A 20,069-nucleotide genomic window follows, 5' to 3' on the forward strand; every position below is an offset into this window, starting at 1 on the left:
TTTAAAACCCGATCCACGTAATCCCAGAAAACAATTAAGGCAACTATTATGCTGTCCCATGTCGTCTTCTCAACATTGATAAAAGAAGAAATAATTACACCTCTGATTCCTATAATATACAATCTGGTCCAGAGAGCTTGGGTTTTCGTCAAATTTCAGCATCCTTTTATACGGGTAAAGTTATGCAAGGTTTGAGGCCCCCGGAATGTCATTGGTTGTTAGGATGAGGTATTATAGATTATGGGTTGGGGTGGCGGGGGTACTGCAAGCACCTCCCCTAGAAATGCAGCAAATCTCTCCCGTTTTCTCCTGGTGGGGCACTGGGAGGGCTGGAGACGTGCTTTGCATTGGCAGGCTGATGAAGACACGTGTCTCCTCCCTGTCTCCCCCCTCCCGGGCTCCACGGTACCGCATTGGCATCAGTAAAGGCACCTGAAAGCCGAGGAGCAACTCCTGGAAGCGCTGCCTGCCACCTTATAACCCAAAAGAAAGCGATCTTACAGGCCCTGCAGGAACCTGTGGCTCGCCTTTTGTCGTGCGTAAAGCTTTTGCGCACGCCGCTGAACTGCCTCAGAGACTGAATAGGTGCGCTACTCGTCGAGCATCAGAGCGCAGTGCCAAGATGCAGAAACGGAGCAGCGACGTCTGAAGGTGACATGAACCTGGGGATAACGAAAAGCTGCAGACGAACAGTGAGCAAAAAGTGGAGATAGCAACTGAAAACCGACGGTGTCTTCAAACAACACTTGCGCTTTCCCTCGTGGCTTTCTCTAATGCAGAGAATCAAGAGCTGCAATCCAAAGTAGCCTCATTTTTTATTTTTTTATTTTTATTTATTTATTGATTTTACTGCCTGGAGGAGAAAATCACGAATTAAGCTGCGGACAGTACAGAGTCAGGAGACATTCGAAAAATGGCGACGTTAATCAGAAGCAAGCTTTCTAATAAACTGTCAAATGCCGCCACGGCTGTGTCCAACAAATCCCAGGCAAAGGTGAGTGGGATGTTCGCCAGGATGGGGTTTCAGGCCGCCACCGACGAAGAAGCTCTGGGCTTTGCCGCCTGCGATGACCTGGACTACGACCACCGGCAAGGTATGCAGATGGACATTTTAACAACCGATGAAATGGGGGGAGAGGGGAGCGGAGATGGAGGCGTGCTGGAGGGGGACAGCCACTACCAGAGGGACGGCACCGGTCCACCGCACTCTGCCTCAAAGGATGGAGATCCGACAAACGAGTTGACTGAAGTCAGACCAAAAATCACTGCTTGGGAGGCGGGCTGGAACGTCACGAATGCAATCCAGGTAAAGACGCGCTCCACGGATTATAAACGGGTTAGGTGCTAATTGCCTGAGCCGCCTTCGAAGAATCTGGGAAATTCGAGATAAACAAACACCTACGAACGCATAAAAGGGCCATTGAACTAATTATACATAAAGTAAAACATCAGCAGGCTTTGTCCCTTTGAAGCAACTCTGTCAAGTGGCTGTTTTTAAAATAATACCTGGAAAATATTCAGCCTTTCTTTAAACTTTTTAAGTGTGTTTTCTTGATTTTTTATCAGAACAGTGCAAAGATTTTTTTAAACGTTTATGCCATGAAAAAGGGGGACATAGTTGATGCCCTGTGCCCCCTCCTTTCCTCAGCACGCACATTCTTTGTCTGTAGTAATGTCCAGTGTCACCGATGCACGTCCCTGATAAAAGCTCAAACACTAGTCCGCGTGGGAATAAATAAGAGGAAGAGGGAATTATTATGTAGTCATTGGAGTAAACAGAAAACCAAATCTTGTATTTCTTTAAAAAAATGCGTTATGTATAATTATGTGCCCGCTGTTTAAAGACTAAATGCAGCAAAATTATTTTCAAGTATGACACCAAAGTTAGGGAAATCGTCTACATTATAAAGTCAAATAAGTGACATTTAGCAATAAAATAAGGAAAGAAGCAGCTGGAAAATGTGAAATTTCATATTAGGCACAAAGAACAATGTGTGCAAAAACCTGTTTTTCCAAGAAAAAAAAAGAAGTGTTTTTTTTGTTTGTTTGTTTGTTTTTTTCATGTGGGAATATCCGACAACACTTAAATTTACTGTGTGCGTGGAGGCTCTGCGACAAAAATCCCCCTCGACGCAATCCTTTTTATGCCTTATCGGGGCTGTGGTCACGGCAGTCATCCTGACGTCAGAGTGTGTCTCCTCCAGCTCGTGATGACGTCAGAGGCGGGCGGATGCGCTCAAAGCCAAGTGGAAAACCCACAACATGAAAAAAGGGAGTGACATTCATTGAAAAGTCAGGCCGAGCATCCTCAAACATTAAAATACGATCGGGTTACACTAATAAAAAAAACTATTGAGAAAGACATGAATGTTTAAATTAATACTTTTAATTCAACCCACACGGCCTAATATTAACGATGCTTTTTTTTGTATTTTTGTTTGTGTTTGCAGGGGATGTTCGTTCTAGGCCTGCCTTACGCCATCCTACACGGAGGATACCTCGGACTCTTTCTCATTATTTTCGCCGCCGTCGTGTGCTGTTACACGGGAAAAATTCTCATTTCCTGCCTGTACGAGGAAGACGAAGACGGGCAGCTCGTCCGTGTGAGGGACTCCTATGTGGACATTGCCAACGCTTGCTGCGCGCCCAGATTCCCTTCTTTAGGTGGCCATATCGTGAATGTAGCCCAAATCATAGAGTTAGTGATGACTTGCATCCTGTACGTGGTGGTCAGTGGCAATCTCATGTACAACAGCTTCCCCAACATGCCAATTTCCCAGAAGTCGTGGGCCATCATCGCCACCGCTGCTCTCCTCCCCTGCGCCTTCCTCAAGAATCTGAAAGCCGTCTCCAAGTTCAGCTTGCTTTGCACGTTGGCCCATTTTGTCATCAACATCCTCGTGATAGCGTACTGCCTCTCCAGAGCAAGGGACTGGGCTTGGGACAAAGTTAAGTTTTATATCGATGTCAAGAAGTTCCCCATCTCCATTGGAATTATTGTGTTCAGCTACACCTCACAGATTTTCCTGCCGTCTCTGGAGGGGAACATGCAAAAACCGAGCGAGTTTCACTGCATGATGAACTGGACTCACATCGCTGCCTGCATCCTTAAGGGTCTGTTCGCCCTGGTGGCCTACTTGACCTGGGCTGACGAAACCAAGGAGGTCATCACAGACAACCTGCCCCCAACCATTCGAGCTGTCGTTAACATCTTCCTTGTAGCCAAAGCTTTGCTGTCGTATCCGCTGCCGTTTTTCGCTGCTGTCGAGGTATTAGAGAAAACGTTTTTCCATGATGGGGGACGTGCGTACTTTCCAGATTGCTACGGAGGTGATGGACGCTTAAAGTCCTGGGGACTCACTCTCCGATGTAGCCTTGTTGTCTTCACCCTGCTCATGGCGATCTATGTGCCACATTTCGCCCTCCTCATGGGTCTCACCGGCAGCCTGACGGGTGCAGGCCTTTGCTTTCTGCTTCCCAGTCTCTTCCACCTCAAGCTTTTATGGAGAAAGCTGCTATGGCACCAGGTTTTCTTTGATGTCGCCATCTTTGTAATAGGAGGTATATGCAGCATATCTGGTTTCATCCACTCAATGGAGGGGCTCATAGAGGCTTTTAAATATAACATAGAAGATTAGACGTAAGTCATTGCTGGAACTAGATGTTAACTGCAAGTCACCATTTAGTGAAAAAATAAAATAAAATAAAACACACGACTTCCCGGCGAGCGCAGTCCCTTCTGCTTAATTCATGCGTAAAAGCGCGCACAGAGCACACGCGGACATTTTCGCACTCATACAGTGCTTGCATCAGTCTATACACACACACACACACACACACACACACACACACACAAATACACACACATAGTCGGTGGCAGTGAGGGAATCTAATGCATCCACAACACACTTTAGCCTACGGACAATACATGTTGTATAAATATGCCAACAAGAGTACATATTTCCAGTGGAGTAAACGTTTACAATATTGACTTTAAACAAAATTGCAAAAAGGGCAGTTTGCCTTTTCGTCGCTCTTGTGGTGCTTCCCCACATGAGACTTCACTTTATGTAACGCTCGAGTTTGTGATGGACGGACATAATGTGATTAAATGATGTTTAAGATGTTTTAAAGGGATTTTAAAAAAAAGAAAAAATCAACGCCACTTCTTCTAGGTGATTTGCAATAGGACTGCGGGCTTTGAATGTGGCGTTAAAGCCAGAGTAATAAAACGCCGGTGGATAAAGAACAGAAAATAACATAACGGCAATAACAAGTAGAAACACACGACAGCGTAAAGAGAATAAAATAATGATGACGTTTCCTTAGAAATACGAAAATTTGACTTTTCCTAATTATTTAATATTCTGGCGATGCAAAATATCAGAGTACACAGCAGCTACACCAACTATGCATTGAATGTATGATATTTTAGACACACAAGTATAATGAAACTGGGAAGTGGAAATGTAAGAATCCTCTAAATTTCGGTTCATCCTCGTGTAATATTAACGCTTTGTTGATAGGCCTGCTTTTTTTTCCCTTCGCTATTTACTTTAAATAACTTTTCAATCGGCAACAATCACCTGACCAGCAGCCCCGCAGATCCCAGCTACATGGAAACCCCTGAACGAAATAACACACACCCATTTAAAAGGAACAAAATAAAACAAAACACATATGGCCTGTTATTTTTTTAAAAATTTTCAATTTAATTTTGAAACACTCCTGTCTCGAAAAAAGAAACTCGGTGTCTGAAAATCTAAAAAGAGAGAGAAAGAGATCATTAAAGAGGAAAATGTGCATACAGACATTTTTCATTCTGTGCAATCCAATGGGTCCTGTGGAAATGTTATAAAACCGTATGTGTAGTGTGTTATTGTGGTTTCAAAAAGATGGAATGTATATCTCAAAGTCGTTATCATATATCGTGAAAATTAATATTAAAGAATAAAGAAATAAGTGAAATTATATTGTAAAAATGTGTGTGGCTTTATGTAAACCGAGAATCGGTCAGAACATGTTTTTTTTTCTCTATAATAAACCATAGAAAATGATGGTTAGTCGTATTCATATTTGTTGGATTCAAAGTGAGGTTATAGGCGCAGAGTAAAGGCTGCGCGGGCCCGTGACTTAGAAAAACAAAACAAAACCGTACAATATGTGTGCGCGCGCGTGTGAGTGTGTGTGTGTGTGTGTGTGTGTGTGTGTGTGTGGGGGGGGGGGGGGGGGGGGGGGGGGGTCATACTACTGCTCACAATCCGATTACACTTTCTGCTCTATCTGTTATAGACCTGAGTCTGCAGAGACATCCAGAGCACGCACATTTTCCACTAGGCCTCACATTCCTGCATGCTCAAATAAAATGTCGACAGATTTTGTGCTGCAGGCATGCATCAGGGCCTGATGGCCGACCTGTTCATCCACTCTGTTGATTTTATAGTACCTCCTCTCAAGCTGTTAGATTCAGCTATACCAGGTACAACACACTAGTAAGGTATGACTTTACCATATAGCGCGCAATCCATCAAAAGTAACTGCACATTTAAGGGCCAAATTACTGCAGAAATAATGGTTTTACAAAGTTCAATATTTCAGTTGTGATAAATAGCTCTTAACAGCTAGAGATGCCGCATAGCTCGCGCCGCAAAAACATCCTCGGTGATTTGGTTCCAATGTGCAAAAAAAAAAAAAAAATGTAGTCTGAAATAATACGGATCCATCACCCATCAGGATTTTCAATAAGCCAAGAGAACGCCCCAGCAGTTTATGGGCATAAAGCAGAGCATTTACTGCACGCATGCGTGAAGGAAAACTACCAATTTTTTCTTTAAAAAATGAGCCACAAAACCAAAGTCGTCCCATGATTATCAGTGACACATGACAGGGGAGCCTCCTAGCGGACAGAAACTGCAAATGACAGTTGTATGCAGTGACCTGCAGCCATTTATTTATTTATTTATATATATATATATATATATATATATATATATATATATATATATATATATATATATATATGGGTCTCCAGTATTTCTTTAAATATGTTTATATTAACGTGCGTTCTTTCGTGTCTTCCCCCGGATAAAGCTACGTTTTTAAATAAAAACAAGATACAATGCGGTGTTGATGCCTTGTTAAATACAACTTTTAATTAATCTGTAAAATCGTGCCGAGTGACTCCGTCATCCATGACTGTTGCTCAGCAAAACAGCTACTGAAAGGAAGGTCGGTGGTTCGATGCTCAATTACGCTTGTCAAAGTGTCAGCAGCCCGCTAAGCATTGTGTAAAAGCAGTAAAAAGCACAGTTGAGGGTTCAGCGCTATCCACTTACAAATCTAGATGCCATTTCAGAGAATCCTGACTTTCACAAGAGCAAAAATGATGGTATCAGCAGAACTTGCAGGGAAGGAACGATTTACAAGCTTTTACATTTTTGATTAGTGATTCTATGTGTGTAATTTTAGTGTCTCAGCGACCTTTGAAATAAAAGTCAATCGAGACAATGCTTCCACTTTAGGACTTTGGCTGCACAGATTAGGTCCTCTGGTTTCCCCCAAAGCAAGTATTTAAGTAAACAAATCACAACTTTTAACACTATAACAACTTTAAAATTAACATTTTCATTTAATTTTTAAACTTGTGCAGCAACAAGTTACACTCATTGGTCATAAATCGATAATTCTTCTGCACTGTACATTTTATTGTACAGAAAACCACTTATCCAGCACCTGTACTGTGCTCCCAGCTATCGTGGTTTTCTAGCGCCCTCTGCTTCCTGGACACAGCAGCTACACAAACCAGGCAAGGAATGGATGCAAGCCGGGAGGCACGTGAAGTTAATGAAAGCCCACACTCATCCATAGTGTAAAGATGGCTTAACAAATAAAACAGCTGAGTTTGACATGCAAAGGTGACAACACAAAACAGTCATCACTATTAATACACGCCGGCCAATTCCAGAGTGACATGCATGGAGAATTTATTTTTCATTTCAAGTAATGGCATTTTACAAAAGCTCAGTAAAAGTCATAATTATGCAAAGACAGTGAAATATTTACAGGCCAGAAAATGCCATAGGAAGAACAAACAAAAACAAACAAACAAAAAACGTTAAAACTTTATTAATAAAACAAAAAAAAACAGTTAACAAATAGTGGCTCAAGGTGTCAGCAGACCAAAAACAAAAGTCCACATGAAGTGGTTTTATAGTCTCAAGAGTACAAGCAAATTTCCATAAACCACCTACATCCTGATATTCATATTTGTACACCCTCCATCACATACGCTGCCAGGTACAGACCTTTGGATCATTGGCTGGCCTCGTCACTGTTCAAGGTGGTTGGCTTCTTGGTTGAGTACTCGACCACCCAGGGGTGGGACAGGACTCCCTGGATGGGCAGTCTGTGCATGGGGTTGTGTTTCAGCAGCATGCCAACCAAGTCTTTAGCTCCTGCACTGATATTGGCCAGTGGTGGGTAAGAGTACTCTACCTGGATGTTTAAAGACAGAAAATGGAAACAAATATTTATCAACTTTTGAGAGAAGGAGTAATGCAGCCCTGTGGGTGTTGGGGTGTCATACCCTTGAAATCCTGCGGTAGGTCTCCTCGTAGGTTTTTGCTTCAAAGGGGGGCTTTCCAACTAGGAACTCGTAGCAAAGGACCCCTAGACTCCACAGGTCTACCTTCTCATCATGGGTTTTCCCCTCAATCATCTCTGGAGGCAAGTAATCCAGTGTCCCGCACAGAGTAGACCTCCTGAACAAAAATAAATAAAAACTGTGTCATTAGTTTAAGAAAATTAATAAATAAAAATCTATTAGACACACAGATAATCTAATTGGTGACATGAGCAGACAAACACTTCCACAGTTTCACCTCCAACATAAATGTGATCACAAGTGAAAGTGTCATTTGCGTACCTAGAGGAGGGTGTGTGAACAGACCAGCCAAAGTCTGCAATCTTGAGCTCCCCACTGGCTCCCAGTAACAGGTTCTCTGGTTTGATGTCCCTGTGGATCACCTTCTTGGTGTGGCAATAGTTGAGGGCATCTGCCAGCTCCATGATGTACTAGAACAGCACAAGTATTAAGCATACAACAGGCACTGCAGCTGATATCCTATTAGTGAACATTAAACATTTTGTAAACTGGATACTCCATAAATAAAGGTTACCATTTTCACTGTGTTACTTGTTTATTTCACAGAATAATTAAAATTATGAAAAGGTCTCAAATTGGCAACACTTACTGTGGCACTTCTGTCCTCAGGAAAATGTCCACAGCGTTGCAGCTCACTGTACAGCTCTCCTCTGGGTGCAAACTCGAGGATGAGGTACACACGAGAAGCATCGTGGAAGTAGCCATAGAGGCGCAGGATGTTCGGGTGCCTACGGGAAAATGATGAGGACTATTAGAAATTTTGACACAATCAATATTTGTAATATCTAAAGACTGCCCAGACTAAATGAACTCTACCAACATATCTAGTTGGTTCAATGTAGTGCAGTTTCTCTGCAAATGAGTCCATATGGTGTATTAAAAACACACACGCACTCTTGCACTTGCTGTCTCACCACATTTAATTCAATTTCAATTCAATTCAATTCAATTTTATTTATATAGCGCCAAATCACAACAAACTGTCGCCTCAAGGCACTTTGTATTGTGGGTAAAGACCCTACAATAATACAGAGAAAACCCAACAGTCAAAACGACCCCCTATGAGCAGCACTTGGCGACAGTGGAAAGGAAAAACTCCCTTTTAACAGGAAGAAACCTCCAGCAGAACCAGGCTCAGGGAGGGGCAGTCATCTGCCACGACCGGTTGGGCTGAGGGGAGAGAAAGACATGCTGTGGAAGAGAGCCAGAGATTAATATCAATTAATGATTAAATGCAGAGTGGAGTATAAACAAAGTAAATAAGGTGAATGAGAAACATTATGTGAACCCCCCAGCAGACTAGGCCTATAGCAGCATAACTAAGGGATGGTTCAGGGTCACCTGATCCAGCCCTAACTATAAGCTTTATCATAAAGGAAAGTTTTAAGCCTAATCTTAAAAATAGAGAGGGTGTCTGTCTCCCGAATCCAAGCTGGGAGCTGGTTCCACAGAAGAGGTGCCTGAAAGCTGAAGGCTCTGCCTCCCATTCTACTCTTAAGTATCCTAGGAACCACAAGTAAGCCAGCAGTCTGAGAGCGAAGTGCTCTATTGGGGTGATATGGTACTATGAGGTCTTTGAGATAAGATGGTGCCTGATTATTCAAGACCTTGTAGGTGAGGAGAAGAATTTTAAATTCTCTTCTAGATTTAACAGGGAGCCAATGAAGAGAAGCCAATATGGGAGAAATATGCTCACTCTTTCTAGTCCCTGTCAGTACTCTAGCTGCAGCATTTTGGATCAGCTGAAGGCTTTTCAGGGAGCTTTTAGGACAGCCTGATAATAATGAATTACAATAGTCCACCCTAGAAGTAATAAATGCATGAATTAGCTTTTCAGCATCACTCTGAGAAAGGATGTTTCTAATTTTAGAAATATTGCGCAAATGCAAAAAAGCGGTCCTGCATATTTGTTTAATATGTGCATTGAAGGACATATCCTGGTCAAAAATGACTCCAAGATTTCTCACAGTGTTACTGGAGGCCAAAGTAATGCCATCCAGAGTAAGTATCTGGTTAGACACCATGTTTCTAGGATTTGTGGGGCCGAGAACAAGAATTTCAGTTTTATCTGAATTTAGAAGCAGGAAATTAGAGGTCATCCAGGCCTTAATATCTTTAAGACATTCCTGCAGTTTAACTAATTGATGTGTGTCATCTGGCTTCATTGATAGGTGAAGCTGAGTATCATCTGCATAACAATGAAAATTGATGCAGTGCTTTCTAATAATACTGCCTAAGGGAAGCATGTATAATGTAAATAAAATTGGTCCTAGCCAGGGCTGCAACTATGTCGACTAATCGTTGCAGCCCTGGCTAGGACCAATTTTATTTACATTATACATATTAGTCGACATAGTCGACAATAATCGACAATAGTCGCCGACGAATTTAATTGTCGACAATAGTCGTTTATTATTACTGGTGATTTTTTTTTTTTTTTTTTAAACGTAGTGAGACATCTTCCTGTCCGTCTTTCTCTGGCGAGCTTCACACATGGGCAATTCGGTTAAGTGATGACGTAGAATTCCATTTCCTGGTCCAAACTGTCACGTGATCAAGTTGCCGCAATGCCGTGTCCCTGGTTGTTTTAACTCGAAAAAAAAACACACTCAGCTGTGATTTTACCGATGAGAAAGAGAAGCGGAAATAGCTGCAGTTGATAAAGTATGTTACAATCATCTTTAATAGTGACCAGTCATTGGTTAAAGTCCAGGGGTCGGCAACTCGTAATCCGGAAAGAGCCATTTGAACCCGGTTTACACGGAAAAGCCGCAAATAATAGCGGAAGCCGGTAGCCGCTACCCAAAGCCGGTAGAGGTTACCGCGAGTGACGCATATATTGAGAAACTAAAATAAATAAATAAAATGATTTTATTTTAATATTTCAAGATCACACTAATGTTCCAATTTAAAACTACAACAAAAGCCGAACTGAGAAAAACAAAATGCACTTCAACTGGATACTTATTTGTACTGCACATTAAGCCTGGATGAGCCGCAGGTTGCCGACCCCTGAGTTATACCGTTGCTGTTTATTTAGAATCATTTGGACCCAGATACGACGTCAGAGTTAAAGACCGGATAGCATTCAGCCGCACATTTAGTGATGAGGGATACTGGTAAAACTGTGCAAACTTTGTTTTACAGGGACAAAAAAGTACTATATATATATATATATTTTTTTATGGTTGGAAAAATGGACCGTTAGTTATATCAGCAGCAAACCTGATTAAAGGTTTTGAATGAAGTATGTGTTACTACCACATTTTAAATAACCTTATGCTAAATGTAAAAGCTGATAGCTAAATAAGTGCAATTTCATAATTATGTGATTCATAATCCGATTAGTCGACTAATCGTTTTAATAGTCGATGACTAATCGACTATCAAAATAGTCGTTAGTTGCAGCCCTAGTCCTAGCACAGAACCCTGTGGAACTCCATCATTAACCTTAGTGTGTGAAGAAGACTCCCCATTTACATGAACAAATTGGAGTCTATGAGATAAATATGATTCAAACCACTGCAGTGCAGTACCTTTAATACCTATAGCAAGCTCTAATCTCTGTAATAAAATGTTATGGTCAACAGTATCAAAAGCTGCACTGAGGTCCAACAGGACAAGAACAGAGATGAGTCCACTGTCAGAGGCTCTAAGAAGATCATTTGTAACCTTCACTAATGCTGTTTCTGTACTGTGATGAATTCTGAAACCTGACTGAAACTCTTCAAATAAACCGTTCCTCTGGAGATGATCAGTTAGCTGTTTTACAACTACTCTTTCAAGAATCTTTGAGAGAAAAGGATGGTTGGAGATTGGCCTATAATTAGCTAAGACAGCTGGGTCACTGATGGCTTTTTAAGTAGAGGTTTAATTACAGCCACCTTGAAGGTCTGTGGTACATAGCCAACTAATAAAGACTGATTGATCATTTTTAAGATTGAAGCATCAATAATTGGAAAGACTTCTTTGAACAGTCTAGTAGGAATGGGATCTAACAAACATGTTGCTGGTTTGGAGGAAGTAACTATTGACGTTAACTCTGAAAGATCAACTGGAGCAAAAGAGTCTAAACAAATACCAGCAGTGCTGAAAGCAGCCAAACATGAAGAAAAATCTTTGAGATGGTTATGAATAATTTTTTCTCTAATGTCTAAAATTTAACGTGAAAGGAATACTCGGCTCTACAGAGCTCTGACTCTTTGTCAGCCTGGCTACAGTGCTGAAAAGAAACCTGGGGTTGTTCTTATTTTCTTCAATTAATGATGAGTAGTAAGATGTCCTAGCTTTACGGAGGGCTTTTTTATAGAGCAACAAACTCTTTTTCCAGGCTAAATGAGCATCTTCTAATTTAGTGAGACGCCATTCCCTCTCCAGCTTTCGGGTTATCTGCTTTAAGCTGTGCATTTGTGAATTATACCACGGAGTCAGGCACTTCTGATTTGAAGCTTTCCTTTTCAGAGGAGCCACAGTATCCAAAGTTATACGCAGTGAGGATGTAAAACTATTGACGAGATAATCGACCTCACTGGGAGCAGAGTTTAGGTAGCTGCTCTGCACTGTGTTGGCACATGGCACTGAAGAGCATAACAATGAAGGAATTAGATCCTTAAACTTAGTTACAGCACTTTCAGAAAGACTTCTACTGTAATAAAACTTATTCCCCACTGCTGTGTAATCCATTAAAGTAAATGTAAATGTTACTAAGAAATGATCACACAGGAGGGGGCTTTCAGGGAATACTGTTAGGTCTTCAGTTTCTATGCCATATGTTAGGACAAGATCCAGAGTATGATTAAAGTGGTGGGTGGGCTCCTTTACATTTTGAGAGAAGCCAATTGAATCTAACAATAGATTAAATGCAGTGTTGAGGCTGTCATTCTCAGCATCTACATGGATGTTAAAATCACCCACTATAATTATTTTATCTGAACTGAGCACTAAATCAGATAAAAAGTCTGAGAAATCAGACAGAAACTCTGCGTAAGGACCAGGTGGACGATAGATAATAACTAGGGGTGGGACTTTAACGCGTTAATTTCGATTAATTAATTATGGGGAAATTAACGCGTTAAAATTTTTAACGCATTTTAATCGCACTTTGCACCGTGGAACTTTTCTCAGTGCACGAGTTCCAGGCATACAGATTATATCGACGCACAATGTCCAAATTAGGGGCCGCATCCTGCGAAGGACCCGGCCACGTCTTTCGCAGCCCACAAAGGCCGGAAGTGAGCAGCTAGCCTTCATATCAGCGTCGCCTGCTGTCACCTCTGCGTAGCTCATGTCGCCTAGCAAGCGTGAGTGCGAAGCACAGCTGTGTAAAAGCAGCTGGTTAAACGGAGAACGAACTTTTTCTCCTTTTTGTGGTTTAATTTTAAGTCTTTAATTCAAAATAAGCTGTTAAAACAAGCATAACACATTTCAACATCAAGGAATACAGCTGAGCTAATGATTAATTTCCATTATAACAAGTGAGACATTAATGTTGAATAAAACTATCCAGTTATGATGCTTAACTTTAATTTCAGGAGTTTGCTTATCACAGGAGCACTTCCACCCTTCGTTGGTCTGTGTAGTAGACTGGTGGGAAAATAAACAAAATCTTGAAGTTTAAGCTTATGTATATTGATTCATTCATCAACTAAACTTAAATTAATATTTATCATGTTAAATATTGAAATGCGATTAATTTCGATTAATTAATTACAAAGCTTGTAATTAATTCGATTAATTTTTTTAATCGAGTCCCACCCCTAATAATAACAAATAAAACATGTTTTTGATTTTCCCAATTAGGATGGACAAGACTAAGAGTCAGGCTTTCAAAAGAATGAAAACTTTGTCTGGGTCTTTGATTAATTAATAAGCTGGAATTGAAGATTGCAGCTAATCCTCCTCCTCGACCTGTGCTTCGAGCATTCTGACAGTTACTGTGACTCGGGGGTGTTGATTCATTTAAACTAACATATTCATCCTGCTGTAACCAGGTTTCTGTAAGGCAGAATAAATCAATACGTTGATCAATTATTAAATCATTTACTAATAGGGACTTGGAAGAGAGAGACCTAATGTTTAACAATCCACATTTAATTGTTTTATTTTTTGGTGCAGTTGATGAAGCTGTATTATTTATTGTTTTTGAATTTTTATGCTTAAATAGCTTTTTGCTTATTTTAGCTTTGGTGTTTGGTGGTCTGGGACCAGGCACCGACTCTATGGGGATGGGGTTTTGAGGGGATGGCAGGAGGAGAGAAGCTGCAGAGAGGCGTGTAAGACTGCAACTCTGCTTCCTGGTCTCAACCCTGGGTAGTCAGTTTTTAGGAGGGTTAATAAATTTGGCCATATTTCTAGAAATGAGAGCTGCTCCATCCAAAGTGGGATGGATGCCATCTCTCCTAACAAGACCAGGTTTTCCCCAGAAACTTTGCCAATTATCTATGAAGCCCACGTCATTTTTTGGACACCACTCAGACAGCCAGCGATTCAAGGAGAACATGCGGCTAAACATGTCGCTCCTGGTCTGATTGGGGAGGGGCCCAGAGAAAACTACAGAGTCCGACATTGTTTTTGCAAAGTTACACACCGAGTCAATATTAATTTTAGTGACCTCCGATTGGCGTAACCGGGTGTCATTACTGCCGACGTGAATAACGATCTTACCAAATCTACGATTAGCCTTAGCCAGCAGTTTCAAATTTCCATGAATGTCGCCTGCTCTGGCCCCTGGAAGACATTTGACTATGGTCGCCGGTGTCTCTAGCTTCACGTTTCTCAAAACAGAGTCGCCAATAACCAGAGTTTGTTCCTCGGCGGGTGTGTCGCCGAGTGGAGAAAAACGGTTAGAGACGTGAACAGGTTGGTGGTGTACCCGGGGCTTCTGCTTAGGACTACGCTTCCTCCTCACCGTCACCCAGCCGGCCTGTTTTCCCTGCTGCTCGGGATCTGCTGGGGGGGAGCTAACGGCGGCTAAGCTACCATGGTCTGCACCCGCTACAGGGGCCTGGCTAGATGCAGGATTTTCCAGGGTGCGGAGCCGAGTCTCCAATTCAGAAAGCCTGGCCTCCAGAGCTACAAACAGACTACATTTATTACAAGTACCGTTACTGCTAAAGGACGCCGAGGAGTAACTAAACATGTGACACCCAGAGCAGGAAAGTGCAGGAGGGACAGGAGAAGAAGCCATGCTGGTAGTGAGTCGGCTAAGGGCTAAGCTACTAGCTGAGCTAAGCTAGCGAATTTCTAAAAACAAATAAAGTGAATAATGTGAATACAGGTGATTCAGCAAAGAGTATGCTATTTAAAGTAGGTGAAGATTACACTAAAATATGTTATTATCCAGATAAATCGAGTTATACAGATAGAACAGCTAACAGACAGCAAAACACTGTGCTCCGAAACAGGAACAGGAAGTGATACAATACCGCAGTGAGAGCCAACACTCTCACTGCACACCTGTAAGGTTTTTCAATATCTGAAGCAAAATCCAATCACTGTGGGAGAAGTGCTTCAACCCTGGGCACCAGAGTGGCTCAGTGGGTGAGCAGACAACCATATATGCCACATGTCTGCAGTGCAGGTGGTCCACAATCGCAACCGCCCTGTTGCCATTTACTCTGCGTGAACAAGGTTAGTAGTAATTCTGTTGTCATTGATACACTGCCCAAACATTTTTTTTCCCTTCTAAAGGGCTCAGACTTCTACCAGTCTTATTACCACATGGAGAAAAAAAAAAAAAAAAAAAAAAAAAAAAAAAAGGTTAATTATTCCTGAAATGCAAAATTACAGGGAAATACTGCATTTTAAGACTTTTCTTAGATTTTAATTTCAGAATTTCTAAAGATTCGTAGGAACTGTACATACAGGTGTCTGAATTATGCAATTACAGGAAAAAGTGTTGCTTTCAATTATTTTTCACTCCTTCAATTTATTAGATACACATAACTAAAAAGAATTAAGTGCAATTATAACCCACATTAATAGGAACAAATTAATTTTTGACTGAAGCCAGACGCTCATTGACCTGTGATTGACAGCTCATATACAAATGAGCTTGCGGTTTCATACCACAAACAATCCCTGATTTTGAAGCATGGTATGACCAAGATTTCCCAAAACACTTCTTTTTTTTATGCAATATGACTCAAAACAAGTGTCTGAGTCCATAACCTTAACAGTTTACTGAGGTTAAGTCAGAATGTGGTTTTCCCATAGACTTCATTAAGAGCTCAGTCTCTTTGCAACCACAGCCATCACCAACTGGTGGCCTTCAAAAGTGCAGATTTTTAGGCACTTCCACACTGGCTTCATTTCTCATTCAGAAGCTAGATCCATGTTTTAGTGTCTATGGAAATGACACAAGATAATATTTAAAAACAAAATGTCAGTTGACTACAATCTGAGAGACGTTACCTGAGGTGAGACTGGATCTCCACTTCTCTCCTCAGCTGATGCTCTACCCCGGCCTTTTCCAGCTGTTGTTTGAAGAGCACCTTCAGAGCCAAGATGAACTTAGTCTGCCGCTCTCTGGCCAGGTAGACATTCCCAAACTTTCCCTTGCCCAAAGGACGACCAATATCAAAGTTTTCCAGGCTCCATCGCTTCCTGTATGAGCAGAGCAGCACCCAGTTACAGCAAGAGTACCAAAAGCTGTAATCTTTCATAAGATTATATGGATAAGACAAGGAACCACTCTTAAACATACTTGGATGCAGAGGTTTGTGCATGATCGTTCTTGGGAGGCTTGTCTGGGGGTGGGGAGAAAAAGAGAAAAAAAAAAAAAAAAAAAAGGAGGGGGGGGAGATACATTTTAGCACCCAAAAAAACATGGACAGAAACACCATCAATTAGTTTTGCCTGTTTAGTATTACACTTACCCCACTGTTTCTCTGGCTTTTCTGATTCTGATGTGGGTTTTGTCAACTCTGACTTCACCTTGGGCATTTGTGTCTTCAACTGGTTTTGCTGGGTGCTAGGTTTGAGCTGTGGTGATGGATTTACATTCTGAGTAGCGGGGTTCACGTTCTGATCAGCAGGGTGTGCAGACTTGGCAGTAATGGAGAGGTTTGACACTGGTTTCTGGTAGCTCGTGGGCCGCTGAACGCGCTGAGGTCCATTCGATACACCTAGGACCCGCTGATGCTGAGTTGGTGTGACGACAGCCTTCTGAATCATCTGTGACTGGTGTATTACAGGAATCCGCTTGGGCCCATCACAGATTGACTGCAATAAAAATGAAATGTCTCACCTTTTCCTCTCTGCTTTTTTAAAATCACACATTGGATACACCCTAAAATTATTTCTACTTTGAAAATGCCACCCACCGACCTTTTTTTTTTTTTTTTTTTTTTTTTTTAAAAAACACTGTCATTGGGTGGAAGGCTGGGTGCCCCTTGGATAGGCTGCCAGTCTGTCACAGCTAACAGAGTCAACCATTCATGCTCACATTCACACCTACAACCAGTTTATTTAATTTAAAAACAAACAAACAACAACAAAAAAAAAAAACACTTTGCACATATTAACAATGCCCTTTGCTAGAAAAGGTGTAGTCAGTGTGGAGAAGTTTATTTATAATTGCACTTAAAAATAGTAACTGAGCTAGATGGGTAAAATACATAGAAAAACAAAACAAAAACAAAACAAAACAAAAAAAAAACGAGTAACGTAAGGCTGATAAAAAGTAGTCTGAACTCAGCCAGGTTTAAAATTCAACAAATTAAAGGGGGCTTTCGAAGTGATTTTGAAAGAGTCTAATGCTGCAAGGGTTCAGATGTAAAGAGGTTCTACTTTTAGTAGCTGCCACTGCAAAGAACTGATCGCCTCTGTTTTAATCTCAGCTAGGGCTGGGCGATATATCGAGTTTTTAAGAAATATCAATATTTTCATACGCGATATAAGATGAGACAATATCGTTTATATTGATATAGTTGCGTTACAGTCATCCTTGTTTGTCTCTGCACAACTTCACACTGCCCTGCCTCTCTCCCTCACTGCTTCACCCGTAAATTATGCAGGAAGCAACAGCATGGCAGTGTTGCCAACTTAGCAACTTTGTCGCTAGATTTAGAGGCTTTTCAGACCCCACTGGCAACTTTTTTTTTTTAAAACCAAACACCGACTTGCAACAAATGTAGCGACTTTTCCGGGTGACATCAGCGACTTTTAGAGAGTTTTGGAAACCTGAAATCCTCAGCTGTTGTCGTGTTTTGTATACATACAGCCTTCGCCTTTTTGTTTATACCTTTCGGGAAGAAAAAAAAAATAGAGATATATATATCCTATATCGCCATTCAGCTAAAAAATATCAAGATATTACTTTTGGTCCATATCACCAAGCCCTAATCTCAGCATACCTCAGTGATCTAATGGGAGTGTGTGAAGTTAAAAGGTCAGAGATGTAAGAAGTTGGCAACCAATGTAATGCTTTAAAAAACAAAGTAAATCTTAAAAATTGGTTCTTAAATCAAGTGGCAGCCAATGTAGGGAAGCCAGTATAAGGTATACGTGGTTTTGCTTGCGGGTGCCAGTTTGAAAGCCAAACTCCAACAGTCGAGTTGCAATGAAGGCATGAGAAACTCTCCAAATAGCTTCACCTTTGCGAGTACCCTAAGCTGATAGACGATACATTTTAATGTTTAATGATTATTTGTTTAATCAAACCAAGGTTTCTAAGTTAGCAAACACCAATTCAATTTTAATGACACCAATTAAAAGCCCATCTATAGATGGGTTCACTCCATCGGTATTCCTATGATCACTACTATTTTTGGCCATGTTCAGTAGCATATTGCTCATTTTCACCCATGCAACTCAGTGTGTAAATTCTCTCTTAGCTCTATTTTTGGTGATACACACACTAAATACAAAACATATTTTCTAAATGAGACACAAAGAAATGTGGGTGAAAGCTCAAAGCAAAATTTCCCACAGGAGTCAATGTTTTTTTTTTGTTTGTTTTTAAAAACGCATTTAAAATCAAATGTGTGGTTATGATGCATTACCTTAATTTCAGGCCTTTGAAGTTTAGTGCCTTTAGACACCTTTTGCATGGCAGCAGAGTCCATAATCTGCTAAAAGGTATGTAGAGAGAGTTAAAAAAGGGTTAAAAAAAAGAAGAAAAAAAAATAAAGTTATCGAAATGAAGAAAAACATACATACAGTCTACTTAACTCTTTAGCCCGTCGCGTTTTTCTGGCTAAACACCAATAATATATAAATAACAGATGATCTTGTATTTGTCTCAAAGGTAGTAGCTTTAAAGATTACAAAGTCTACATGGTTTATTCTGTCAGCCATTATAGGATGAAAGATTAACAGTAGTCATCATCCTCACGTTGCTGCCAAACGTTAACTTAGCAATCACACCAAATCAAAACGTACACCACCACATTTGTCAGTAAGCTAGTCGTATGATATCATCACTTACCTAAATATAATATTGCACAATGACCGGGGCAAATCACTGACCGTTAATTTACCCTGAATCTAAAAGGGTCGAAAGCAGCCAAGAGAGGGTAACGCTATCACGGCAAGCTAGCAGCTACGTCGGACAGTGGACCACAGCTGGCGTTTGTGGCTAGCTACAAACATAAGGACTTTCCGCTGAGATGTTACTTAGAGTCCTTTTCGACAACGCTACCTTAGTATACTTTTAGTCTAAAAACGCTACATAAATGTCAAAAAAACAATCAAATCAAAGCACTAAGTTCAGATACTACCTAAGACTGGCGAACCCTTTGAACGCTGCTTGTTTAATTTCAAACTGGCCTCCGTTTAAAACCTTTAAATACACAACTGCTTCCTATTGGCTGAGGGAATGCTCTATACTCGCTCACCATTGGCTGAGGCCATATACGACAGACGGTGGGGCGTGACGTCATGACGTCGGAGGGAATCTTCCAAAACAGTAGGGGGCAGCCCACAGTCATCTTTCAGCATATTTTACACCATAGACAGGATAGAGAAACTTACCTTTTGGGAAAAAAAGCTTTTGCTGGAATATTTTTAGGTCAGACTTGCTCGAAAGCATGACTATTACAACAGTAAAGAAAATTTTTTTTTTAATACTTTTATTATTACTTAAACTATGCTACTGTATTTCTTATTATTGTTAACATACATTTTGTTTGTTTGTTTCATTGCATTGACTATTTACTAAATGCTCTTATAACCAAATGTGAAATGATTAATTGGAAACTACAAAGAATCTTCCAATGACATGGTCTTTGCGTCTTTAATAAGAGGTGTGTTTTTAATGTAAGAGAAACTCCAACTGTTGGTTCAGATGCAAATATATCTGAGGAGAATTAAACATTAATTAAGGAAAAGTGATTTCCTGTAGCAAGATATGTTTGAACATCTTTTGGTGGCTAATTAATCTAATTAACTGCTGATAAATTCTGCA

At 40.8% G+C, this 20,069-nt stretch overlaps 2 protein-coding genes across 5 annotated transcripts; one reads left to right on the forward strand and one right to left on the reverse strand.

Moving 5' to 3' along the window:
• The first annotated feature begins 331 nt into the window (after nucleotides 1–331).
• Nucleotides 332–4,971, forward strand: slc32a1 (solute carrier family 32 member 1). The gene is made up of 2 exons (XM_030730141.1): nucleotides 332–1,306; nucleotides 2,451–4,971. The coding sequence occupies exons 1-2, from the start codon at nucleotides 914–916 to the stop codon at nucleotides 3,636–3,638; spliced, it is 1,581 nt and encodes a 526-aa protein (XP_030586001.1). The 5' UTR covers nucleotides 332–913; the 3' UTR covers nucleotides 3,639–4,971.
• A 2,134-nt stretch (nucleotides 4,972–7,105) lies between these two features.
• aurka (aurora kinase A) lies at nucleotides 7,106–19,450 on the reverse strand. Of its 4 annotated transcripts, none has more exons than XM_030729609.1 (9): nucleotides 19,384–19,450; nucleotides 18,667–18,732; nucleotides 16,540–16,885; nucleotides 16,368–16,410; nucleotides 16,076–16,267; nucleotides 8,253–8,391; nucleotides 7,925–8,073; nucleotides 7,586–7,760; nucleotides 7,106–7,494 (listed from the first exon to the last, which is right to left on the reverse strand). In XM_030729609.1, exons 2-9 carry the CDS (start codon nucleotides 18,727–18,729, stop codon nucleotides 7,312–7,314), a joined length of 1,290 nt encoding a protein of 429 aa, XP_030585469.1. In that variant the 5' UTR covers nucleotides 18,730–18,732; nucleotides 19,384–19,450; the 3' UTR covers nucleotides 7,106–7,311. The 4 variants fall into 4 exon arrangements, with proteins under 4 accessions (XP_030585469.1, XP_030585468.1, XP_030585467.1 ...); XM_030729608.1 differs by having other exon boundaries at nucleotides 18,667–18,735; nucleotides 19,384–19,439; XM_030729607.1 differs by having other exon boundaries at nucleotides 19,092–19,437.
• Between the last annotated feature and the right edge of the window lie 619 nt (nucleotides 19,451–20,069).

Source organism: Archocentrus centrarchus, chromosome 5 (assembly GCF_007364275.1).
Source record: "Archocentrus centrarchus isolate MPI-CPG fArcCen1 chromosome 5, fArcCen1, whole genome shotgun sequence".
Taxonomy (NCBI): domain Eukaryota; kingdom Metazoa; phylum Chordata; class Actinopteri; order Cichliformes; family Cichlidae; genus Archocentrus; species Archocentrus centrarchus.

Coding starts and splice junctions, on each gene's coding strand:
- aurka (XM_030729609.1), bottom strand. CDS start 18,729: ATGGACTCTGCTGCCATGCAAAAGGTGTCTAAAGGCACTAAACTTCAA. Junction 8,392..16,075: donor GAGATCCAGTCTCACCTCAG/GTAACGTCTCTC, acceptor ATTTTCCCGTAG/GCACCCGAACATCCTGCGCC. Junction 7,495..7,585: donor CCTACCGCAGGATTTCAAGG/GTATGACACCCC, acceptor TTAAACATCCAG/GTAGAGTACTCTTACCCACC.
- slc32a1 (XM_030730141.1), top strand. CDS start 914: ATGGCGACGTTAATCAGAAGCAAGCTTTCTAATAAACTGTCAAATGCC. Junction 1,307..2,450: donor ACGTCACGAATGCAATCCAG/GTAAAGACGCGC, acceptor TTGTGTTTGCAG/GGGATGTTCGTTCTAGGCCT.